This window comes from Scylla paramamosain, chromosome 34 (assembly GCF_035594125.1).
Source record: "Scylla paramamosain isolate STU-SP2022 chromosome 34, ASM3559412v1, whole genome shotgun sequence".
In the NCBI taxonomy this organism is placed as follows: domain Eukaryota; kingdom Metazoa; phylum Arthropoda; class Malacostraca; order Decapoda; family Portunidae; genus Scylla; species Scylla paramamosain.
The window spans coordinates 3,481,024-3,508,444 of NC_087184.1; the positions used below are offsets into that span (position 1 = coordinate 3,481,024).

The window sequence follows — 27,421 nt, forward strand, 5'->3', positions numbered from 1 at the left end:
GGATGGGGGATTGAAAAACAACTGAAATACAATCTTCCTAAAACTGAGAGAAGTTTTCTTAGATTTCTCCCCCTCCAACACTCAGTAGGTTTCTTTCCTCTGTTTTGTGAAGCCCCCTATATCACTTCATTTATCATTCTTCCACCCAAAAACCTCACTTTTCCACATGCTCCAAAGCTTGCTGTGCATGTGGAAAGAAGACAAACTTTACCAACTTCCAGATCCCCCACTAGGTTACTGTCCTAACATGGGCATAACCTTTCCTTGCTGGATTGGGGGGGCTGCATCTGGCCAAATTCCCTACATCATTATCCCAACTGCTGTATGACCTTTTGTTTGCTGACGTCTAGCTGGGGATCCCTCGGCTTGGCCATTACTATAATGGGCATAACTTTTCCTAATCCTTCTAGAAAAGTAGCTTTATGGTTAGTAATGACATTAATTTTATATTTACTCTATTGGAATGTTAGAGCTAATCATTATTATTATTATTATTATTATTATTATTATTATTATTATTATTATTATTTTATTATTAATTTTTTTATTTATTTATTATTATTATTTTTTTTTTTTACTTTTATTATTGTATTAAATTTTCCTCCTCTTTTTCCTTTTCCTGCCTGGCTTATGTGTGCCGAGGTTACTTGAATGAGAATGCTAAGTTGGTTTATTTAATATTCATATTTGGAGGATGTAGAGAGATTGTACATTATTCATTATCTATTTAGTAGTACTGTTACTCTAATTGCAACTTTTCTCTTAAAGTAATAAACTTGTTACTTAATAATATGTCAACTTTTGCCGCCCTCAAGGCCGGTTGGTGTGAATGTGGGCAGGAGTGTGTTGGCAGCACTGGGGAGTGTGGCTCACTGGTTGGTTGTCTTGCCATGGAACAGGGCCATGGGTAAATCTTGTAAATACACAGAAACACTAAAGACCTGGTGTGTCCACATCCCTGCTAATTTTTACTGAACTAAACATCACTAAACAGAACCAGAGAGAAAAGTCTACTACATACCTACAATATATGGGGAGGATAGCAGTGACAATGTCATCTGAGTCAACCTCACCAATTTCATCTTAATGAACAGGTGGCAAGCAGTTTCATGTAATTCTAAAACCAGTGAATAGCATTTGTTATAGATAACTATGACAGTGCTATAATTGTGAAAAACAGTCTCTCTAGTAATAAAGACAAACAAATGGACAAACGCAGAGTGCCTAGCGAGGTAGGCAGTCTGAGGAGTACAGTAAAATCCCTCTTATCCGGCATCAACAGGACCGCCGACATGCCGGATACTTGAATAGAAGTGAAATTATGTCCACAATCACCACCCTACACTCACACATCTTACCATAACAAAGATCAGCTGATCTGATCAGCTGCTTAAGTGTAAGCACAACACGCTTCCTCTTTTCTACAACTTTAGGCATGATGAAGGCGTCAGGCAATAAACAGTGCACACGCGGGACTGAGTCACTGAGTAAAGACAGTGCAGTGGGCCGCGGGTGGTGCGAAGCAGTGCGCTCTGGTGGCGAGGGGACAAAGTATGCCTCGCGTGGGAATTTTATTCGATTTTATGAGTACACATTGATTTTTTATTGATTTTAAGGCTTGGGGAAAAATGTGCCGGATACTTGAAGCTGCCGGATACTCGAATGCCGGATGAGAGGGATTTTACTGTACAAGTGTGGATGCAAACAGTTTTGAGGATACAAACACCCCCTCACTTCTGTCTTGCTCTGGGGGGAACATATCTTCACAACTGCAATTAACCAACCTCTGAAGTGGAAGTGGTAATATTATTAACTGAGGTATTATCCTCTGAGGAGTTGACCCAGTATTAATCTCGCATCACAGTCACTTGAGAGCGATACCTTTTGGAACTCCGGGGGATACATTTCAGCTTGTTCCACATTTCTTCTTAAATCTGGACATTGTCCTTCACTCAAATCTCCAGTTTCAGTAGGCTAGGTTGGGGGAAGTAGATAGTGGAAAACTACTGCCATATGGATTTTAGCTGAGAACTGCTGAACAGATAGAGCATTGTGGGATGGCACATTGTTGTGATGCAGAAGTTAGTTTTGTCCATACCAGTTGTCAGCATGTTTCTCACTCACATTCCCTTATTCAGGGACCAGCATCTCAGTGGTCTTTAAACATTACAGGACCTCAGGATCTCAGTATAAAAGTGGTAGGAGAAACTTCATGTGAACAATTCTCTCCATGTGAAAGGAACAGATTGGCCAAATCATGACATTGACCATTTAATTGATTTCAACCCACCTCACTTTCTCCAGTGAGGGTGAGCTTGGACTGTTTCACTGGAATGACTGCTGCTTGGTTTCTAGGTCATAGTTGTAAGCCCAGCTTTCATTATCAGTAATGATCTTGGAAAGGAGGCCTTGATTACATTAGAGTTCCTAGAGATCTCAGCAGACAGTCAGTGGGCAGGTCTTGTCACCAGATGGGGCACAGATCTGGCAGCAGTCCATTTCATGCTAAGTTCCTCATGGAGAATCCTGTGGTATGACCTGAACAACAAGCCAGTGATGCTACATCCACTGGCAATCCTTCTTGATAGTTTAATGCACTCTCCAATATTTTCCTTATTCTGTTGGTTGATGGATGACCAGAACATTCAGCATCTGTAATGGGCACTTGACTATATTTAAAGTGTGAGAATCTCTCAAACACTTGTTTTAGCATTTTGTGTTACTGCTTTGGCAAGTTTGTTGAAGCAGAACTTGACATGGATGCACTGCTCCTTAAACTCATAGGCTGCAATGATTTTTCCACACGTCACATCCCACATGTGAAGGACTTCATGACATTTTGATGAAAATAAATTGTTTTCAATTATCAGCTATCATTTTAAACTAAACAACAATAGGTTCTTACATCCTTCACCTTCAGAATAAAAAAAAACTGAAATCTTTTGAGTGAGAAAGTGAGGAGGTTTACCTTCAGACTGCTGCCTCAGTGGAAGGGGATGAGAGTAGCTTCCCAACCACTCCTTATCCCAGTGATTTTCAAAGTGTGTGCTGCCATTATTTCTGTGGTGTGCTGCAAAAATTGGGTGGGATTTTGATTTGTGTACATAATATAGTGAAACTATTATAAATTGTAATTTATATTTATCAAGGGTAACTAATATATATATATATATATATATATATATATATATATATATATATATATATATATATATATATATATATATATATATATATATATATATATATATATATATATATATATATATATATATATATATATATATATATATATATATATATATATATATATATATATATATATATATATATATATATATATATATATATATATATATATATAAAAGGGCAGGTGTGCTGCAAAAATATTAGGTGTATCTTAGTGTGCCATGATACTAAATAGTTTGAAAACTACTGCCTTATCCTAATTTACCTGCATTTGTTTCCTTAAGTTTCTTATTTCCTTTCCATTCTCCTCCCATCTTTCTTTTCTTCATCCTCATCCTCCATCCATTGGTTCTCTCCCTTTTATATGATAAAGCATGTGCATTTGTTTACCAACATGCTAATAATGAACTTCACTCCGAAGGATCATCATTAAATTCATTCACAATTTGGTTAAAAATGTGGAAACCTGTATCTTCTGCATCTTTACTGTTACTGGCACTACAGGCACCATGAAAATGTTCAGCAATGCCACTAAAAGGAAAGTTGCATTATATGAGGGTCAGTGCACCCTGTTATTTATTTATTTTTTATTTTTTATTTATTTATTTATTTTTTTTTTATGTAGGGCACCAGCCAAGGGCAACAAAAATTCAATAAAAAAAAAGCCCACTGAGATGCTGGTCCCTGAACAGGGTCCGAAGTGGTGGTCAAAAATTGAAGGATAAGTGTCTTGAAACCTCCCTTTTGAAGGAAATCAAGTCATAGGAAGGTGGAAATACAGAAGCAGGCAGGGAGTTCCAGTTTACCAGATAAAGGAATGAATGATTGAGAATACTGGTTAACTCTTGCATTAGAGAGGTGGACAGAATAGGGGTGAGAGAAAGAAGAAAGTCTTGTGTAGCGAGGCTGTGGGGGGAGGGGAGGCATGCAATTAGCAGGATCAGAAGAGTAGTTAGTGGTAGAAGATAGCTAGAGGTGCAGCATTGCGGCAGTGAGAAAGAAGATGAAGACAGTCAGTCAGAGAAGAGAAGTTGATGAGACAAAAAGCTTTTGATTCCACCCTGTCTAAAAGAGAGGTATGAGTGGAACCCCCACAGACATGTGAAACATACTCAATATATGGACAGATAAGGCCCCTGTACAGAGTTAGCAGCTGGAAGGGTGAGAAAAACTGTCAGAGACATCTCAGAACACCTAACTTCATAGAAGCTGTTTTAGCTAGAGATGAGATGTGAAGTTTCCAGTTTAGATTATGAGTAAAGGACAGACTGAGGATGTTCATTGTAGAAGAGGGGGACAATTGAGTGTCATTGAAGAAGAGGGGATAGTTGTCTGGAAGATTGTGTCCAATTGATATATGGAGGAATTGAGTTTTTGAGGCATTGAACAATACCAAGTTTGCTCTGCCCCAATCAGAAATTTAAGAGAGATCAGAAGTCAGGCATTCTGTGGCTTCCCTCTATGAATTGTTTACTTTCCGAAGGGTTGGATGTCTATGAAAAGATGTGGAAAGGTGCAGGGTGGTATCATCAGTGTAGAAGTGGATGGGACAAAAAGTTTGCTTTAGAAGATCATTGATAAATAATGGGAAGAGAGTGGGTGACAGGAACACCATTGTTAATAGATTTAAGTGAAGAACAGTGGCTGTCTACCACAGTAGCAATAGAACAGTCAGAAAGGAAACTTGAGATGAAGTTACAAAGAGAAGGATAGAAGCTGTAGGAGGGTAGTTTGGAAATCAAAGCTTTGTGCCAGACTCTATCAAAAGGTTTTGATATGTCTAAGGCAAGAGCAAAAGTTTCACCAAAATCTCTAAAAGAGGATGACCGAGACCCAGTAAGGAAAGCCAGAAGATCACCAGTAGAGCTGCCTTAACAGAAGCCATACTGGCGATCAAATAGAAGGTTGTGAATAGGAATGTACCAATGTATCAGTATTGGTATCGGTATCAGTGGTATCGGCACATTTTAAGAGTATCATTATTGGCTGATTTTCTGCCGATACTACTGATACTTGAAGGAGTTTTGTATGTTTTATATCACTTGTTGCAAATAATTTTGTTCAACAGAAACTGGATTTTCTAAATTATTGAAAAATATTAGGAAAGTGTAATTATCTAGTATCATGATACTACATAGTTTGGAATTTCCCCTGATTTAATTTTCATCACTTTAAACAATAAGATTCATATTACTTTGAATAGAAGTACATAATACTTAGTATACAGTATAGCCTTTGGTACTGCAGATGTGTTTAGTAGACAGGTTTAGTAGCTTCGGCACGGGATTGGCGGAGCCCTTCTACTCGCCTCATTAGTCTGCCTCAGTCAGTCAGATGGTTGCCCCACAACAGGGCATGCTACCAGGGTCTGGGGATTTCTTCACAGTCTTCTGCCTAAATGTACAGCAATTAAGGTAAAGCTAACATAGCTGAGTCAACTAGACCTCATGAGGCACCTCCCTTCCCATCCCTTGTCAAAACTCATGCGGGTGGGTGTTAACACTTGGGTTAACCATGCACTGCTGCCTCACTGTGCCATATAGGGTTAATATGCACTTCTGTGGTGCAGTGGTCAGCACGTCTGGCTATGAATCTGCGGGCCTGGGTTCAATCATGACCTCGGCAGTTGGCGCAGTCCACCCAGCTGTTCATCCATGCCTTACAGGTTGGTCGATAGATGAGTTTTTTGGGAAACCTGGGGAAGGTAAACTGTGGAAACCCAGATGTCATTCTAGCCCTGCGTCCTGGGGTAGAGGGTTCTTACCCACCACAGGCTCAAGGGCTAGTGAGACGGAGATGAGTGCTGTGGCCACGTGCTGCCACTCTGTATGCTCTCAATTTTATCTTACCTAAAGAGTTAATGAGCTATAAGTAAAAAGTTGTGGGATAGTGACAGGAGAGAGGATGAAGGTAGTAAAAGAGTTCAGGTATCTAGGAACAGTGTTATGCAAACATGGAGAGATGGATGGAGAAATGATAAGAGTTGTGGAGGGCAGGAGTGTCATAGGATCACTTGCAAGAATTATGGAATGAAGGAAGGTGACCATGGAGGTTAAAAAGGGCTTGAGGAACAGTATTCTCCTGCCAACGTTAATATGTGAATCAAAGACATGGACATGGACTATAGGGTACAATAGTCAAGAGTGCTTGCTGTGGAAATGAGCTGAGAGGAGATTTTGGAAAGACCAGATGGGAGAGGGAGAGCAATGAGAGATGTGACATAAGTGCATGTGCAAATGGAGTGAATTGTGGAATGGTGGAGTGGGTAAAGAGAAATATACTGAAGTGGTTTGGTCGTGTTTGGAGGATGGGGAGTAAGGAGTTGTGAAGGCATATGAAAGCAAGCTCAAGAGTCCTAATAGGAGAGGAGACCACTTGAAAAATAGGACAGGGTGGAGGAGTACCTTTTACAAAGAGATATAGATGGGAGGGAAGTGCTTGAACAAGCAAGGAGGGAATGTTGTTGGATAGGGAGAGGTGGAGATACTTCTGTCGTGGTCATCCCCTGGGGGGACGTTCCAGAGGTAGTGAGTTGTCAGAGCTAAAGATAGATAGGTAGGTAGATAGACTTTAAGAGTCCTCTTTTTGCGTCTATTACTGAAGTTAGCTCCTACATCAGCATATGAAAGAAAACTGTAAAATCATTATCAGTGTGATAAGTTTAGTTTCATTCATAATTTTATAAACATTGATACAGTAAGTATCAGGGACAGTTATTAGATGCAAAATACAATATGGTTGTTTCAGTTTCTTTTAGGTTTGGTTTGGACTCTAAATTGAAGACACAAACTCACTACCATCTGCCTGGGTAAGTTCAGCTCAGTGCTTCACTACCATCATTATTATGGCTACAGGGCATCACAGGAGTAATATTGTGTGGAAATTTTACACAGTGTCTAAAGATGATGGAGCAAAGGTTGAGTGCAAACTATGAGACATATCTTTCTCAAGAGGAGGTAAAGAGGAGAAATCACTTAACACAACTAATCTGAGAAAACACCTACAAAGTAAGCATCAACAAGAACTTGAAAAGAACTGCTGGTGACTAAGGAAAATAACCGTTTGAAAAACAAATGAAAATTAGATGAATGTCAATCTGACAAATCTCACAAAACTTTACTGTCTTATAGCAGCAGTGATACTCAGCCTACCTTGGAGCAAATGCTCGTGCTGAAAAAAATCTGGGACATAAACAGTGCTCAGTCACAAGCTATACACTATGCTATAGGGGAAATGATTGCTGTAGACTGTCAGCCTTACTCCATAATTGAGGATGTTGAATTTTTGAGGCTCATGAAAAAATTGAAGCCAAACTATCAGCTACCAAGCAGGAAGTACTTTTCTGAGAAGACTGTACTGTCCATTTATGGATCAGTGTTTGAGAAAGTGAGAACTGTTGTTAATGAAGCAGAGCATATAAGTTTCACCACTGATATTTGGACAAGCAACAGTGATACTTCATTTATTAGTTTAACTGCTCACTGTTTGAATCTAAATTTTGAATAAAAGACTGTTGTATTGAGAGTAAGACCATTCCCTGGTTCACACACTGCAGCCCATATCACTGAAGTCCTTCAAGATACATTGCAAAAATTCAACATACCAGCTTACAAAGTGCATCTTTTCACAAGAGACATTGGTGTGAACATAGTGAAAGGCGTTGAGGGAACAGGGCATCAAAGTTTATCATGCTTTCTGCACACCTTACAGCTTGTGGTACATGACAACACATTTGAACAAAAAGTGGTAAAAGACATCATTGCACAATGCAAGCAGATTGTTGGTTACTTCAACCATTCTCCTTTAGCTTACAGCAAGCTGGCACAACTACAGAAAGGCCATGAACTTCCTCAGCACAAACTTGTACAGGACATTCCCATGAGGTGGAACAGCACATACTTAATGCTGGAGCAAATGGCTGAACAAAAGACAGAAATGATAAATTATCCTTGACATCCCAAATCTTCCTGTCTTTGATGCAAACAAGTGGAACATCATCAAAAAGCTGTCAGCTTTGCTAAAGATTATTTCACAAAATGACAGTGTCACTAAGTGAAAGATCAAGCACTGCATCTAAACATTATCCCTCAAATTAAGTTCCTGATGCTCTTCATTGGAAAAGCTTCAACTAATGCACAGTTTTCTGGATTAGATAGCATGCTGACTGCTCTCAAAGTGTCAGCAAACACCAGATTTTCGAAGTATTTGAGTGACAGCAACATAATTCTTGCAACATTTGAGCCATGATATAAAGGTAATTTTTTCTCAGATACCAGTGATGAAGCATCTGAAACTGCTCTGGTAAACATTCAGAAGTTGGTGAGAACCTTTGAGAAGTGACAGCAGATTGTGCAGGCAGAGCAACAGGTGCACAAAGAAGAGGAAGCTGATGCTTCTAGATCCGGTGGTGGAACATTATTCCGAGGTAGAAAATGTGCAGCTGCAAAGCAATTTTCAAGAGGACAATTTAAATGATCTTGATTTTGGTAAATGCTATGATGAACTTGTCTTCTCAGCAAAAAGTGAAGATGGAAACACTGCTTCACAATCAGACTCATCACAAATGTGATCAGAATGCAAGGGGTCATCGCTGACAACTTTTGCAGCTGTTGGCAATGAAATAGAAAGGTGTATGTCCATGGGAATGCAGCCACATGAAGAAAATCCTTTAGATTGGTGGAAAGTAAACATATTTTTCCCATATTTAAGTACCTTAGCAAACAAATACTTGTCTGTTCCACCATCTTCAGTGAAAGTGAGAGGCTGTTTAGTATTGGGGGAATGTGTATTCCCCTAACAGGAATTGCCTTAACACTGAAACTGATGAAAGGCTTATGTTTTTAAATTACAATTCAAGAATGTCAAATTTCTCTTACTAAGAAACAGGCAAAACTGCAGTTGATTTTTTTTTTTTTTGAGTAATTTTTAAAGTAAATTGTTCACTTCTAGAATTGTTTCAGAAATTTTGCATTTTGGAAGTTATATTATCATAACTATAAATTAGGGTATTTGCCTTTCACAAACATCCATACTCCATGTATAATCAAATAAATACTTTATATTTCTATTTTTTCTTTTGATTTTTTATGCATGTCTTTTAAATTATCTAAGTTTATCAATAACAAATTTGGTAAAAAGAAACTCATGACTATGGACACTTTTTTTCAGGCCAGCACTTATTTTTTTTTCTCTCTCTCCCTTCTGTGGTGGAACAATGAGTAGTTTGTTTATTTATTTATTTATTTATTTATTTATTTATTTTATTTTTATTAACATTTGATATTGCCCTTTAGCTACTGAAATTGTTGTATAAAAAAAAAATCAGTGCACAGACATTGGTATCGGTATTGGTCAAATGTTGGAATATCAGTATTGGTATCAGTATTGGTCAAAATTTTGGTTTTGGTACATCCCTAATTGTGAAGTGATAGATGCTTAAGAATCTTCCTGTTGAGAATAGATTAAAAAACTTTAGAGGCAGGAAATTAAAGCAGCAGGACGATAGTTTGAGGGATTAGAATGGTCACCCTTTTTAGGAACAGGCTGAATCTAGGTAAACTTCCAACAAGAAGGAAAGGTAGATGTTGACATTCATAGTTCAAAGAGTTTGACTAGGCAAGGTGTAAGCACAGAGGCACAGTTTCAGAGAACAATAGGTCCATCAGAGAAAACATCAGTTCCATAATCCTTCCAAGGGTTTAGGCCAGCAAGGGCATGGAAAACATCATTACGAAGAATTTTAATAGGTAGCATGAAGTAGTCAGAGGGTGGAGGAGAGGGAGGAACAAGCCTTGAATCGTCCAAGGTAGAGTTTTTAGCAAAGGTTTGAGCAAAGAGTTCAGCTTTAAAGATAGATGTGATAGCAGTGGTGCCATCTGGTTGAAATAAAGGAGCGAAAGAAGAAGAAGCAAATTTATTAGAGATATTTTTGGCTAGATGCCAGAGGTCACAAGGGGTGTTAGATCTTGAAAGAATTTGACACTTTCCATTAATGAAGGAGTTTTTGGCTAGTTGGAGAACAGACTTGGTATGATTCCGGACAGAAATATAAAGCGCATGAGATTCTGGTGATGGAAGGCTCAAGTACCTTTTGTGGGTCACCTCTCTGTCATATATAGCACGAAAACAGGCTGTGTTAAACCAAGGTTTGGGGGGTTTAGGTTGAGAAAAAGAGTGAAGAATGTACGCCTCCATGCCAGACACTATCATCTCTGTTTTGTACTTGGCACACAGAGACAGGTCTCTTGACATGGAAACAATAGTCATTCCAAGGAAAATCAGCAAAATACCTCCTCAGGTCCCCCCAACTAGCAGAGGCAAAACACCAGAGGCACCTCCCCTTAGGGGGATCCTGAGGAGGGATTGGAGCGACAAGATACAGATATGAGATTGTGATCGGAGGAGCCCAACAGAGAAGAGAGGGTAACAGGATAAGAAGGATTAGAGGTTAGGAAAAGGTCAAGAATGTTGGGCATATCTCCAAGATGGTAAGGGATGTGAGTAGGGTGTTGCATCAGTTGCTTAAGGTCGTGGAGGATAGCAAAGTTGAAAGCTAGTTCACCGGGATGGTCAGTGAAGGGAGAGGAAAGCCAAAGCTGGTGGTGAACATTGAAGTCTCCAAGAATGGAGATCTCTGCAAAAGGGAAGAGAGCATAGGCACAAGAGCAGGTTAAGTTGTTGTGCACATAAACACAACATTCAGCTTTGGATTGAAAATGAGGATAGAGAAAGTAGGAGGGAAGAGAAAAGGGGCTACTGTCATTTGCATCAGATGCCTGTGTTTCAGTAGAGGAGAGGTGGTGTTCTACAGATTGAAAATTAGATCTAAGACTGCATATGTTGCAGAAGTTAATGAAGAAAAAGTTGAGGGGTGTGTCAAGACACTTAGAGTCGATACTAGAAGAGCAGTCTGACCTGGGGACATTTGTGGTCCCCTCCCCAGATGGGGACTCTGAGGCTGGTGTAGGAGTTGCCATGATAATTTTGAATTTTGAGGCTGGTGTAGGAGTTGCCATGATAATTTTGAATTTTGAGTGAAGGGTGTGTGTGTGTGTGTGTAATTAGGTGCTTGTAGTTTTGTGTGAAGGAAGAGAGTTGTCTGTAGAGAGCAGGCTGTGACTGCTCCCTTGTTTTGTGAGACACAAAGGGAAATGTTCAGTGAGGTCACAGCTGGGTTTAATGATGAGTTCACAGCACCCCCATGATCTACTGCTTTAGACCTCACTGGGAGTAATTATCATTTTGGCAGGTGCCTACTGCCACTTCCTACATGAGACACTAGAAGTTCAGAATAGGTACCATCACTGTCTGCTCCATGAATATCACTTCCGTGATGGGATGCAGTAAAATTAGCTCCCACCTGTAGCACTTTCACTAAGTGGTCTGTTATAAGGAGTCAAAAGTCAAAGGCTAACTCTCCTTGGTCAGTGAAGCAGACATAGGAAAATCTAAAATTGTTGCTGCCTGGGCACTGACACTTTGTTGATGTATTGTGTGTGACTCTGAGAAAATAATATGTCCCAGAATTCCTCACTGCCAGCTCAGATTATGCATGCAAAGGCCGTGACATCTAGATATGATATCTGCAACCTGTGTAATGCTGAGTTGTTGTTATGTATATGTGACACAAGCAATTTAGGTTGAGTCTGCTTTTCTCAAAGGTAATCCCCAAAAAGGAAAATGTATTGTGAACATTAACTTTCAAAGACTGGCTGTGAAACAAAACATAGCAACCTGTCAATGTGTCAGTTGGCATATTGTACAAGGTTATATATGTTTAGTGTTTCATAGGCTACCTACTTCCTAATCTACCAGCTATTATCTTTTGGCACTCCGCATGGACAGTCTGGAAAGTTCTGGGTTGCACCTTGTACATAAGCATGCCATAGCAGGACAGCAGGGGCATGGGTGGCTGGGTGTAGCCAGTGCCATCACACAGTAGGATGGTGTGCATGTTGTGTACAATATGAGTGGCTGTGTGTGTAGCCATTCTAATCACTGAATGGAAGGAATGGATTAAATATGTATCTGCGACATGTTTTGTACAATTCATTCAGTCATACTTAACTGATTGAAATGTTAAAAGAAATAAAAGAATCTGTTAAAAGAAATAAAAGAATCTAGCCAGTCATGAGACTGATAAATCAGGTTGATTGAGGGGTAAGAGTGGTCAGTTCATATGATAGTTCAGGATGACTGAGGTGTTGATGTCCACTGCCTAAACTGAATTTTGTTCAGCATGTCGAGAACTTTGTTCAGTCAGGTGCCCACTGCCTAAACCAAAGTTTAGTTAGTATGTTGAGGGGTGTGTTCAGTCCTGTACTATACTGTGTATATGCAATGTACTTTACTACTGTATTGTACACAGCAATCAAAATGATGGGCACAAACTTGACAGGCTGGCAGTGCATGGGAGACTTTAATATTTTTTCTTAATTGTCACCTTTGTGACAATTATGTTCTTGCATAACTAATTATAACTTACATTCTGTGCATATTGTTCTCTTATAATTGTCCCACCAACTTATTCTTGCATCACTATTTACACCTGGCACACTTTTATTGCTTTGTCACTATTTTGTAATGTGTAACTGTAACCTCTCATCTGATCCTTGCAGCCTCATTGGGGGAGCAGACTACAAGCTGATCTATCGCCACTATGCCACGCTGTACTTTGTCTTCTGTGTAGATTCTTCAGAGAGTGAGCTGGGAATCCTTGACTTGATCCAGGTCTTTGTGGAAACATTAGACAAGTGCTTTGAGAATGTGTGTGAACTGGATCTCATATTCCATGTTGACAAGGTGAGTATTGCACCTGACATTACTCTAAGGTGAGGTGTCAGCTGTTTCTTGTTGTCCTGTAACTTAAGAAAAAATATCTATTCAAGGAAAAGTTAAGGAAATGATATTTGGTAGCCATTGCCTTTACAAATTTGGCTTGGGTTCAGTTTTTGTTATTAATATTCCAAAAGTAGTTATTTATTCTTTTGACATTCAAGAGAATTTTACAAAATGTTGATCTGTCTATCTGTTTGTATCTTTCTTTCTCATGCCTCACTTAGGGAGAATTCCCCAAGGGAATGGTCATGACAGAAGAGCCTTCACCTCTACATATCTAAACTGTCTCTTCTTGCTTATTCAAGTGCTCTGCCTCTACTAGCACCTCTCCTTTATCTTATTCTTCTACCCTCCAAGTGGCCTCCTCTCCTATTTGGTCCATCATTTTAACTCACATATACATGGACTTTCTTTAGAAACTTTTCATTCTTTATCTCATACACATTTTTCATTGCTCTCACCCTTCTTACTTTTCATTCCAAATGGGTGTCTCATATAACTCATTTCCACAGTAGGCACCTTTAGTTACCATGCAGTTGTGCCTGGCAAAGTCTCTGATCTGTACATCAATGTTGGCAGGAGAATATATTACCTTTCCCTAAACTTCTCTTCATATTCCTCATTTTCATACCCCCAGCAAGTTAACATATGATATGCCTAACTTTCAAAGTTATCTCTTTCTCTCTCTGTATATATCTTGGTTTGTTTACATAACACTGTTCCCAAATATTCATTCTCACCTCTCATAACTACCTCACATCTTCCTGCTGTTGATACACCTATCCTATAAGACATCTAAAGTCACTCACCTCTCTTTCCTTACTCTCACAAACCATCACCTTACTCTTCCCAGCATTTGTCTTCAGTTTTTGTCTCATATACATTATAGAATTGAACCACCATTCTCTGAGGTTCCCTGTCATTCTCTGCAAGCTTTCCACAAAATGTTGGTTAATCACAGTTTTGCTTCTTTCTACTTGTGTGGCACCATTAATTATTACTCTGTCTTTACCATTTTGTCCATCAGCCTTGCATACCTTGTTTTGGAAATATAACAGCAAGTAATCATCTTGTGAATTCCTTTTTGCCAGGTGCACTACATCCTGAATGAGCTTGTGATGGGAGGAATGGTTCTGGAGACCAACATGACAGAGATCATCACAAGGATAGATGACCAAAACAAACTAGAAAAACAGGAGGTGAGTGTTCAATATGTCACCAATAACAAAAGATATGACATTGATTTGGTTTCATTCTTATACTGTCATTTTTATTGTGTATCATTTTGGCATCATCTTGTGCCTGACAACTACAGTTACAAGTGCCTGTGAAAGCTAAGGGTTGCCACAGGGTCAGCTTGTTATTGATCCACCATTTTGCTACAGCTTCATCAATAATCAGGTTTTGGAAACTTTGATCCAAAATTTCAACTACATACTTTTAGGCTAGCTGGAAAATGGCTGACTATTCTTAACCTACCAGAATTGTCATGTGTAGGTCAGGTCACTACCAGACAGCTTGACCTAAGTTAATTTTTAGTGTTATCAGAAAGCAGTTTATTCTTAATGCTTAAAAATCTGAGTTTGTAGGAAGTTTGGATAGTAAGAAGGAAAACATGTGTTGCAGACATTTTATGAACTATTAATATGTTTGCAAATGTTTTTAATATGAATAATAAAGTGTATTCTGATGAACACTTCTTGTTGTGGATGTTTCTTATGCCACAGAGCCACTTACTGTTGAGCTTCCCACCACACCTGATATCTGTGCTGAGTCACAGTTGAGGTGTGCCAGGTGACCTTCACAAACTGTTTCATTATAACATGCTTACCTGCAAAGATCATGTGTCACTTTCATTATAACACAATCAATCAACAGGGACCGTATAACAGCGCATCTTCCTCCAAGTTTGGCATAGGTGCATTTACGGGTTCTGAGTGAAGTAAGTTTGAGGATATGTGTAAAAAGGCATTACTTGACCAGATATGCACTTCTGCAGGTGGGCTGGCTGGCTGACTGGCTGCTTGAGCTATTGTATTGCATTGAGGTGATGTGTGTGTGTGTGTGCGTGTGTGTGTGTGTGTGTGTGTGTGTGTGTGTGTGTGTGTGTGTGTACATAGCTCTTTGCAAGAACTTGCATTTTTTTTATTTATTTATTTTTTTATGTAAGAGGGCCACTGGCGAAGGGCAACAAAAGTTATGGAAAAAAAGGCCTAGTTATTGCCAGTTCCCATACAGATGTCAGATAGAATGGTAAAAAAACAGAGGATAAATGTCTTGAAACCTCCCTCTTGAAAAAATCCACCTCTTAGGAAGGAGGAAATACAGAAGCAGACAGGGAGTTCAGAGTTTACCAGAGAAAGGGATGAATGATTGAGAATACTGGTTAAGAAAGTCTTGTGCATTGAGGCTGTGTGAGGAGGAGAGACATGCAGTTAGCATGATCAGAAGAGCAGTTGGTATGAAAACAGCAGTAGAAGATAGCAAGACATGCAACATTGTGGCAATGAAAAAGAGGCTGATAACAGTCAGTTAGAAGAGAGAAGTTGATGAGGCAAAAAGTTTTTGATTCCACCCTGTCTAAAATAGTGGTATGAGTGGAACTCCCCCCCCCTCCCCACATGTGAAGTATACTCTGTACATGGATAGATAAGGCCCCTGTACAGAGTTGTGTGGAGGTCAGAAAAATTGGCAGAGACAACTCAAGAATGCCTAACTTCATAGAAACTGTTTTAGAAAGAGATGAGATGTGAAGTTTCCAGTTTAGATTATAAGTAAAGGACAGACCAATGATGTTCAGTGTAAAAGAGGGGAACAGTTGGGTGTCATTGAAGAAGAGGGATTAGTTATCTGGAAGGTTGTATTGAGTTGATAGATAGAGGAATTCAGTTTTTTAGGCATTGAATAATACTAAGTTTCCACATCTTTGAAAAGATGTGGAAAAGTGCAGGGTGGTATCATCAGTGTAGGAGAAGATTGGACAAGAAGTTTGGTTTAGAAGATCATTGATGAATAATAGGAAGAGAGTGGATGACAGGACAGAACCCTGAGGAACACCACTGTTAATAGATTTAGGAGAAGAACAAAGACCATCTACCACAGCAGCAATAGAACAGTCAGAGAGGAAACTTGACATGAAGTTACAGAGAAAAGGATTGAAGCTGTAGGAGGGTAGTTTGGAAATCAAAGCTTTGTGCCAAACTCTATCAAAAGCTTTTGATATGTTTAAGGAAATAGTGAAAGTTTAATCAAAATCCCTAAAAGAGGATCACAAAGACTCATTAAGGAAAGCCAGAAAATCACCAGTAGACCATCCTCGACAGAACCCATATTGGTGATCAGATAGAAGGTTGTGAAGTGATAGATGTTTAAGAATCTTCCTGTTGAAGATAGATTAAAAAACTTGAGAGAGGCAAGAAATTAAAGTAATAGGACAGTAGTTTGAGGTACATATTAGAGCAGTCATCCTTTTTAGGAACAGGTTAAATGTAGGCAAACTTCCAGCAGAAAGGAGAGGTAGATGCTGACAGACAGAGTTGGAAGAGTTTGACTAGACAAGGTGCAAGCACAGAGGCATAGTTTCGGAGAACAATAGGAGGGACCCCATCAGCTCCATAACTTCCATGGGTTTAGGCCAGTTGGTTTAGCATAAAGAATGCTAACCTCATGTTGCTTTTTTTCATATTAACTTGATTGAGTTTACTTTCAAACTAATCCAAGCTACTTGCTTGCCTCACCTGAACCACAGATCTACCCCAGATGTTTACTACTTTTGATTTAGGGAACTAGATTTATTTGTTTGTATATTTATCTTATTTATTTACAAATTTTTCAAAGCCTCAGCTTTTTTTTCCTGGTTGATGCTTGTGTTGTATTTTCTTCCATCGTTCCCTGTGAGAAGGTCTATTATGGCTACATATTCTAGTTCTTGTCACCCAAATATGGGAAGGTTAGACTCTAAATCAGATGAAGTGTAAAGCTTTTCATTTCACCAATCGTTCTGGTATAACAGATTGTATTGACTCTCTCTCTCTCTTACCACCACAATGTTCTATCTCTTGTTATCTTTTTTTTCATTTTATCTATGATTTGATAATTGATAACTTGATAACTGTGTGCCTTTCTCTCCTGTAATTTCAGTGCAAATAACTTTCCACTTATTTTCACAGCTATTTTGTCTGCATCACTAGTGCTAGCTAAAAGCTAGCCAGTATCTTCATCCTTTTATCTGTTTCACTGATAAACTATGGAACATTGTACCTGTTTTTATCTTTCCTCTCTTTGATGTGGACTATTTCAGAGTATTATTAAAAGACATCTCAGAAACTAAACTGGCCAACTTCTTTCTGATTTTTCTTATTTTGACATCTTTTTAGTTACTTTTTATTTATTTATTTATTTATTTATTTATTCATTATTATTATTATTATTATTGTTATTATTATTATTATTATTATTATTATTATTATTATTATTATTATTATTATTATTATCATTTATTATTATTATTATTAGTAGTAGTAGTAGTAGTAGTAGTATTGTTATTATTTATATTTATTTATTTTTATTTATTTATTTATTTCATTTATTTATTTATTTATTTTATTTTATTTATTTTATTTTATTTATTTATCTATTTATTATTTTTTATTTATTTATTTATCTATTTATTTATTTTTATTTATTTATTTATTTATTTATTTTATTTATTTATTTATTTATTTATTTATTTATTTATTTATTTATTTATTTATTTATTTACTTATTTTATTTTATCTATTTTTTTTTTTCTTTTTGTGTATGTGTGTGTGTGTGTGTGTGTGTGTGTGTATGTGTGTGTATTTACCTAGATGCAATTTACAGGGTCTGAGCTATGCTCATGTGGTCCTGTCTCCATATCTACATGTCCAGTTTTTCCTTAAAGTTGTGCACACTTGTTGCCAATACTACCTCCTCACTTAAGGGAGGTTTACACAGTGCAATTCACAGCTGCTTGCAGCCGTGAATTATGCAACCGTGAGCAAAATGCAACTGGGATTTGCTGAATATGCCAGAGCAGCCAGTTAACTTCTCTGTTGGTCTGATCTGCTGCCTTATTGGCAATTTTCCGGAGTGAGATAAGAACAACTGTCAATGTCAAACTGAAAATAGGAGGAATATTGATAGAAAGTATTTTAGTAATGACCATTGACTGTACCATTTTATACAATAAATAAATAAAATATTTATATTTATTTATAAAAATATGGAAAATTAGATGTGGAATTGGTTTGTTTACATCATCCCTGAGGAAGCCAGCAGCCCAGCATGTGTGTATCAGAAGGCATCATGAGCACCACAGCCTGCAAGGCTATATAGACCAGGAATGAGTCTACAATCATTTCTTCTTTTGCTTTTTCTTCAAGCACAAAATCACAATTATAGCAACCAGCTCGGAGGAGGAGGACCCCATCTTAATTGTTTATTTTTTTTATGCAACTGGCTGTAACACACCACTTGTTCGTCAGGCTTCCTACTCCCCAGACTTGGCTCCGTGTGACTTTTGGCTATTCCCAAAGCTCAAAAATACACTCAAAGGGAGAAGATTTCAGTCAGCAGAGGACATCAAGCAAAATTTGATGCCACACATCTACAGCATCCCAAAAAGTGATTTCCAGAAATCTTACCAGTAGTCATAGGAACACTGACAGGAGTGTGTACACTCCAATGGCGAATATTTTGAAGGAGACTAAATCTAAAATGTGAGTTTTTAATATTACTTGTTTTTTGGCCAAATGTTGGATACTTTTTGACTACATCTCATATATATTGAATAAATTATTATTTTGATATTCAGTGAGGAAAAGAGTAAAGGTCTTGTTTGTCTGTCCACAACTGCCTCCCAACCAAGAGCCTATCCCAACCTGTAGCTTACCTCTGTCAGCATCCTGCTGTTGTCTCATCTTTTGCCTGCACTGCAGTGCAACTCTCCAAAAGTGGACTTTGAGCTTTAACTTTTTATGATATTTTCACATCTAATGTTACAAGTGCAGTGTTTAGTGAAATACCACTCAGCTTGATAGTTAAAGCCTGGGCCCTAATCATGGTGCATTGTCTGATGCTGAGTGCACCTCTCAAGTGTTCAAAGAAGATAGTGAGCCCCAAGCTGATCATGAAAGTCTGTGATAAGTTCCTAATAATAAACTGAAATTTTAATGACTACTTATAGGAAGTTTATGTAAATTGTGGTTTGTTTACGAAATAGCTAATGAATCCTTGGTCAGTTACTTTTTATTTTTATGCTGCTTTCAAATTCCACAAAAACTTTATTAGATACAATATGTGTAGCATTGCTTTCACTGTTTTTAAGAGACTAAATACTCTTTTCAGTGATGACCAAGTATTTCTGAAATTTCACCACCTGGTATAGAGATAGATAAACTAGTTGTTCATGTAAGGATGAGATACCCAAGACTAAATACAAATGTAGTTAATAGGCTGCAAAGGACTTGGATATCTGGTGTAGGCTGGACCCAAGTGTAGGACCCTCTCCAGTTGTAGGTGTCTTGTGATGGTAATGGAGCAGGAACAGGGAGATCAGGGATGGATGCCAGCCTTAACATAGGATCTGGCTCACATGTGTGACAGGAAGGCATTGCTAGTGGGAGGCTGTTCTGATGAGGCATATTTGACAAGACAACTATTGTGCCCTTGTTCTTGTTCAGTTGGTGCTCACTCCAATGGGGGAAGGAATAGTGATGGATGATGGCCAGTAATGCAGAAGAGACTCAGTTGCATAGGTAGAACCTTGGTACCTGATTCACTGATGCTCTCACTGTGCATGCATTTTTTTTGCAGTCATTTTTAAATCCATAGATAATTTTTTGTGTTCACTTAAGCCTTACTGTCCTGATTTTATGGAGTATCTATGTACTGCTCATTGAGGGATATATTAGAGTAGGCCCAGATACAGTTAGAAGGTCAACAGCTGATCCTGGATGCTCAGAGAGTGGTGTGGGACTTTTTTACTCTATGAGGTGTGTGTGTGTGTGTGTGTGTGTGTGTGATATCAAAAGATAGAGTAATGTGAGGGTGCTTAGTTTGGTAAGAGTGAGTCTCTGAGGTTACCATGTGAGTGATACCCTCACCTGCCCCAGCTGTGCTGAGAGCTGTGCTCCTTCCAGGTGCCGCCTCCACTGAGGATCCTCACACACCTGTGGGAGCTCACATAGTGGTGGGCCAGATCAGTGTGTGGTATTGTAGGTGATGTGTGACACTGGTTCACTAATACATTGACAGCTGCACAGGACTGAAGTTGTAGTTGCGAGTGTGGACACAAGTTTGGAACTTTTTTTTATGAGTTCTTAACTGAAACATTTGATAAACAGTAAATAACCCTGTGTGTGGCTTTGTGATATTGATTGTAGAGCATGGTGGTCACTGAGGAAATGGAGGTATGATTCTAGACCATATCAGAAGTGTGTCATTAGCAGAGTAGTACTGAACCCTGATGCCTCATGACAATGCTGGCTAGAGGCAGTACCTCTGGTGTTTCTTTTTAGTGTGTAAGTGTGTGTGTGTATTTACCTAGTTGTAATTTACTGGGCCTGAGCTACGCTCGTGTGGTCCTGTCTCCATATCTACGCTTGTCCAGTTTTCCATAAAGTTGCGCACACTTGTTGCCAATACTACCTCCTCACTTAGCTTGTTCCAGACTTCTATATTTCTCTGTGGGAAACTGTTTCTTTATGTTATTCAAGCATCTTCCTTTTCTTAGTTTTTTGCTGTGTCCTTGTGTGTATCTGGTATTTCCTACTTCTCTTAGCAGTAGTTTCTCATTATCAATTTCTTTCCACTCCATTCCACAATTTATATATCAGTATTAAATCTTCCCTTTCTCTTCTTTGTTCCAATGTTGGCAGATTCATTTCCTTTAACTTGTCTTCATATATTAATTCTTCCAGTTCTAGAACCACCGTTTGTATTCTTTCTAGTTTTTTCATGTTTCTTCTTGTGGGAAGACGACACTGATTCAGCATATTTCAGCTCTGGTCTAATCATAGTGGTAATTATCTTTCTCATCATATCTTTATCCATGTAGTGGAATGCTGTTCCAATGTTTCCCACCATATCTACACTATCTATATGTATCTCTGAATATCTTTTCTACATGCTTCTCTAGCTGTTGACTATACTGTATTGTCACTCCCAGATCTTTTCTTGTACTTTTATTATTTCTTCATTTCCCATTTTATATGTCTATTTTGGTCTTTTCACTTTTTCCCATTTCTATTACATGACATTTTTTCGCATTAAATTCCATCTCCCATTTCTTAACTCCAGTCCCAGATTTTATTAAAATCCTCTTGTAGAATTTCAGTCTTTGGTGTTTCTTGTATGTCTTTGTAATTTTGCAGTGTCTGCAAAACAAACTCATGTAACTCTATTCCTTCAGGCTTATCATTTATGTAGATCAGGAAAAGTGCTGGTGCCAGCACTGATCTTTACAGTACTCCATTATCTACTTTTCTTTATTTTTATTTTACATCTTTCACTACTGTTCTCATTTCTCTTCCCTTTAGGTAGCTTTCCATCCAGTTTATTAATTTTCAATTTAATCCTATATTTTCTAGCTTCCATAGTACCCTGTTGTGGGGAACTTAGTCAAAATTTTATTTTTTTTGTATCTAAATACACACGTCTACCCATCCATCGCTCTCCTGTGTTATATCAATCACTCTTGAATAGAAGCTCATCAAATTTGTTACACATGATTGTTTTTGTCTAAAACCATACTGTTTTTCTGATATTTTATCATGTTTTCTAGAAATTTTGTCCACTGCTTCTTTATCACTTTTTCACAGATCTTACATATTATGCTGGTCATTGATACTGGTCTATAGTTTAATGTTTTTTTTCTTTCTTTCCACTTTTATAAACTGGCATTATGTCTGCTCTCTTTCATTCCTTAGGCACTCTTCCAGTTGATAAAGAACGCTTTATTATGTCATATACTGGTTCAATTAACTGTTTTCTGCACTCTTTTAAAATGAAACCTGACATTCCATCTGGTCCTGTTGCTTTTCTTTCTTCCAGTTCTTCAATTATTTTGTAAACTTCTTTGATTACTTTAATTTCCTACATTTGCTTTTTGTCTTTTCATCTTGTGATTCTTTAAATTCTGATTTTGCTGTGAAAACTTGCTGAAACTTTGTTTAGCAATTCATTCATGTCTTTTGGATCTTCATATGTTTCATTTCCATCCTTCAACCTTTTTAGCTTTTCTTTTAGTTCAATTTTTCCACTTATGAATCTGTAGAACAGTTTTGGTTCATCCTTGCACTTTTCATCTATATCTTTTTCATATCCTTTCTCTTCCTCTCTCCTTATTTTCACATTTATTTCTTGCTATCTTAAATTTTTCTTTATGTTTTTTACTTTGATTTCTTTTCATTCTTATTCATGTTTCATCTATTTTTTTCTTTGTTCTTGCATACCTTGCACTGAACCACACCAGTTTTCCTTTTTCTTTAGGTTTGTATAGTGGGACATATTTATTCACTTCTCTCTCATATACTTCCATAAAAATGTCATACAGTAAAATCCCTCTTATCCGGCATCAACGGGACCGCCGACATGCCGGATACTTGAATATTGCCGGATACTTGAATAGAAGTGAAATTATGTCCACAATCACCACCCTACACTCACGCATCTTACCATAACAAAGATCAGCTGATCTCAATCAGCAGCTGATCTGATCAGCTGCTTAAGTGTAAGCACAACACGCTTCCTCTTTTCTACAACTTTAGGCATGATGAAGGCATCAGGCGATAAACAGTGCACACGTGGGACTGAGTCACTGAGTAAACACAGTGCAGTGGGCCGCGGGTGGCGCGAAGCAGTGCGCTCTGGTGGCAAGGGGACAAAGTATGCCTCGCGTGGGAATTTTAATCGATTTTATGAGTACACATTGATTTTTTATTGATTTTAAGGCTCGGGGAAAAATGTGCCGGATACTCGAATGCCGGATGAGAGGGATTTTACTGTATTAATCTTGCACATCATTTGCTGTTTTCAGCTTTCCCCCTGTCCATTTCTTCATAGAATCTCTTCAAGATCCTCTATATTTGCTTTCCCATAGTTTCTTCTGTTTTCTTTGTATGATTCACCCTCTTCATTGACATCATTATCAGTCTCTATTTCTGCCATTACATGGTCACTTTTTCCCATGGGGCACACATTTTAATTCTTTAGTTAGGTCAATTCTTTTTGTTAATATTAGGTCAAGTCTTGTTGGTTTGTCATCTCCCCTATATCAGTCACCCATTGCATCATTTTGTTTTCCATAGTCAGCTTCAGAAATCTTTCTCCCCATGTAGTTTCATTTCCTCCTGCCTCAAATATTTCCCAGTTTATTTCTTTGCAGTTGAAGTCACCAACCAATAGCACTCTTTTATTACTTTTGATTAATTTACTCAGACACTGAATGATATCTTCTATTATTTTCTCATAGTCCTTGCTCCAAGTTTTTCTTTTAGATGGTACATAGGTTGTTATTACCATCAGTATTTCTCCATTATTATCCTCCACGTTAACACCATTTCTGTTTTTCCTTCCCCATATTTTACTATTTTTGTCTTAACCTCAATTCTTGTCATCAATACACCTCACCCTCCTTTACCAATCCTGTCTCTTCTCCACGTATTGTAGTTATCGCTAATGACAATCTGATTCTCTTCTTTTTGCTTTGTTTCTGTTAAACACACCATTTTCAGATTTTTCTTTTAAATAGTTTTGTAATTCCTGTGTTCTTTGTAACAGTCTGTCTATGTTGGTATACATCACTTTCAGTCCTTCATTTTTACTACTATTTTCTATTTTATTTTAATTTATTCCTTTATCCTTTATGTACCATTTCTTCACTGTCTCCCAAAACTCTCCAAAAAATTTTACCTTTTCTTCTGTTCTTGATTAATTTTTCTCTTTACCCTCTTCATACATTTTTTTTTTTTTTTTTCTGTTCTTTATTTCTGTTTTCCTTAATGTATATATCTTTATAGTCTTTACTTCTCTTAGTTTGGATGTTCTTTCCAGTATCTCTTCTGCTACTTGTTGTGATTTTAGTCTTATTTTCATGGGTCTTGTTTTGCCTTCCAGATAAGGTCACAGTCAAACAACTTCCATTTCTTCCTTGAATTTCGTGTCATCTTCATCATTTAGTTTCTTCAACAAATCCTTCACTGTTGTTGTTTTTTCTTTCTCTCTTTTCAGTTTGTATGTTAATTTTTTCTCCTTTATTCCATAAACTATAATACTTTTCTTATCTGCTACATCTCTTACCAGATCTTCATTGTTTTTAAGTGTCTTCACCACTTCCTTTTCTAAATTTTTTTCTTTCAGTTGCTTTTCAGTTATTTCCTTAAAGTCAACATTTGCTTTATTACTTTAAATTTTCCAGCCTTTCATTTCATCCATGACTCCCTCTTATCCTCTTCTCACTCTTCACTAGTTCTGCTTTCAAATCTTTATTTTCTTTCATCACTTTCTCCTAATTTTTTTTTTTTTTTTTTTTTAATAATATGGTGTTCTCTTACTCTCATTTCCTCCAGTTCAGATTTCAGTTTGAATATTTCATAATTTCAGTTTGTCCTGAAGGGATTTTACCACTCGTAACACTACTTCCATCTTTTTTTCTGCTGTTCTGCTTCAGTTTCCACTTTCCTTAGTCTAATTTTCAGAAACCCTATCTCACTTTTATATCAGTCATTTTCATCAAATCCATCAAAGTTCATCTTACTTCTGTTGGAGTCTGGTAATAATTGGCCATCTTTGTTTTGAACATCTTTGTTTTGAACTTGGGCCCAGTCAGCTGGAGCCCTAAAAATTACAACACTGTTTCCTCACCAACAGGACCATAGTCACTTGATGGGATAAAACACTAAGAAATTATGGGGAGTACATGTCAATTAAGAAAATTTTATTATGTACCTCTTTGCTGATAATGGATATTTACAGCAGTTACAAAAAGAAATGTAGAATAAAATATATTCTCATACATAAACTGTTCCTGAATAAAATGGTGCATTGAAATTTCAATTAAAAAGCAATACAGAAGGGAAAAGAAAGGATTTTATGATTGTGTTGTGTCTTGACTGCTGGTGTACAACATGTCTCCCCTCCTCTCTCATCCATGTGCCACAGCAGCCTGTGTGTGGGTGTGTGTGTTTATGTGATTTGTGAGTTTTTTGTATTATGAAAGAGAAAGTATAGGAGAGATTGAAGGGGATAAAAAGAAAGGTATTATGAAAGAGAAAGTATAGGAGGGAGTGAAGGGGATAAAAAGAAAGGTGCTGGTTTTCACCAATTTATTGTTGAATGTCTAAAGTTTGGCAATCAATCAGGAGCATTAGAGAGGATACAGAAAAGACTGGGAACCACTTTCTTTGTAGTTCATCAATGAGACGGGGTGTAACATCTTGTCATATATATATATATATATATATATATATATATATATATATATATATATATATATATATATATATATATATATATATATATATATATATATATATATATATATATATACAGTATAATCCCTCTTATCCGGCATCAACGGGACTGCCGACGTGGAACGGACTCAGTAATCATGTAGTTAGTGCTAGGACACTAGAGAGCTTTAAGAGAAGATTAGACAAGTTTATGGATGGGGATAGCAGATGGAAATAGGTAGGTGTGTTTCATACAGGGACTGCCACGTGTAAGCCTGGTCGCTTCTTGCAGCTTCCCTTATTTCTTATGTTCTTATGTTCTTATGACATGCTGGATACTTGAATATTGCCGGATACTTGAATAGAAGTGAAATTATGTCCACAATAACCACCCTACACTCACGCATCTTACCATAACAAAGATCAGCTGGTCTTAATTAGCAGCTGATCTGATCAGCTGCTTAAGTGTAAGCACAACACGCTTCCTCTTTTCTATAACTTTAGGCATGATGAAGGCGTCAGGCGATAAACAGTGCACACGCGGGACTGAGTCACTGAGTAAACACAGTGCAGTGGGCCGCGGGTGGCGCGAAGCAGTGCACTCTGGTGGCGAGGGGACAAAGTATGCCTCACGCGGGAATTTTAATTGATTTTATGAGTACACATTGATTTTTTATTGATTTTAAGGCTCGGGGAAAAATGTGCTGGATACTTGAAGCTGCCGGATACTCGAATGCCGGATGAGAGGGATTTTACTGTATGTATATATATATATATATATATATATATATATATATATATATATATATATATATATATATATATATATATATATGACAAGATGTTACACCCCATCTCATTGATGAACTACAAAGAAAGTGATTCCCAGTCTTTTCTGTATCCTCTGTAATGCTTATATATATATATATATATATATATATATATATATATATATATATATATATATATATATATATATATATATATATATATATATATATATATATATATATATATATATATATATATATATATATATATAGACACACACACACACACACACACACACACAATAGGGTATGCAACCACGCACATTCATTATAATGTACGATTGCAATAATGCACTGAAATTTTTATAAATACTTCATTGGAATAACAAACCAAACTGGCAAGATGAACTCACCATTCATATGAGCACTGAAATTTTGATAAAAATTTAATCAGCGAACGAATAACAAACTAAAACTCGTGATGCTAACTCACCAGCTGTGAGCTGCTGCTCACATATCCACCACCTGTCCCTTCTTTCATCTTGTCTCAAACCCCCCTCTCAGTCACCTCCCCTCACCCTTATCTGTAGGAGATAAGGGATTAGGGAATGATACCTTACTCTCTCTCTCTCTCTCTCTCTCTCTCTCTCTCTCTCTCTCTCTCTCTCTCTCTCTCTCTCTCTCTCTCTCTCTCTCTCTCTCTCTCTCTCTCTCTCTCTCTCTCTCTCTCTCTCTCTCTCTCTCTCTCTCTCATTCATTTTATGCCATTTTTGCTTAATCCTTTCTCACTTTCTCTCGTATGCATAATTCCATTTTCATTCTCAGTCTCATTTTATTTAGCAATCCTTATGATTGTTCTTACTTTCAGAGAGAGAGAGAGAGAGAGAGAGAGCTCAGATTTATGGGAGGTTTATTGTATGTATACGCGTGATGCTGATAATGGGTAAATGTGACCTATACTTGTCAAAACAATGCAAAACTCGGGAGGGTACTGTATATACTTGTTGTGTTATCTAAATTGTAGTAGTGCAAATGTGCCTATTTTTATTTATTTATCTTTTTTTATTTATTTTTTTATATCATTTTCTGGTTCTTTCCCATAGGTCCTTTATTTGCCATAATGAACACTACATTGGAATGAATCATGTTTAT

General features: G+C 37.4%; 1 protein-coding gene and 1 long non-coding RNA gene across 4 annotated transcripts in view; one reads left to right on the forward strand and one right to left on the reverse strand.

Moving 5' to 3' along the window:
• LOC135090044 (AP-3 complex subunit sigma-1-like) overlaps window positions 1-27,421 on the forward strand; it is a 45,140-nt gene that overhangs the window by 1,950 nt on the left and 15,769 nt on the right. The window contains exons 3-5 of one of the 3 annotated variants that reach the window (XR_010261744.1): window positions 12,807-12,990; window positions 14,118-14,225; window positions 18,534-18,767. Coding sequence is in view for 1 of the 3 variants with exons in the window: in XM_063986282.1 (XP_063842352.1) it covers window positions 12,807-12,990; window positions 14,118-14,225 (292 nt within the window). In the remaining 2 variants the exon portion in view is untranslated. The remainder of the gene's footprint in view (window positions 1-12,806; window positions 12,991-14,117; window positions 14,226-18,533; window positions 18,768-27,421) is intronic. The other 2 variants (XR_010261745.1, XM_063986282.1) reach the window with 2 other exon arrangements.
• On the reverse strand, window positions 643-27,421 carry LOC135090046 (uncharacterized). The gene is made up of 3 exons (XR_010261746.1): window positions 26,763-27,421; window positions 2,969-3,070; window positions 643-2,652 (listed from the first exon to the last, which is right to left on the reverse strand). It is a non-coding gene; the product is annotated as an uncharacterized LOC135090046 (long non-coding RNA).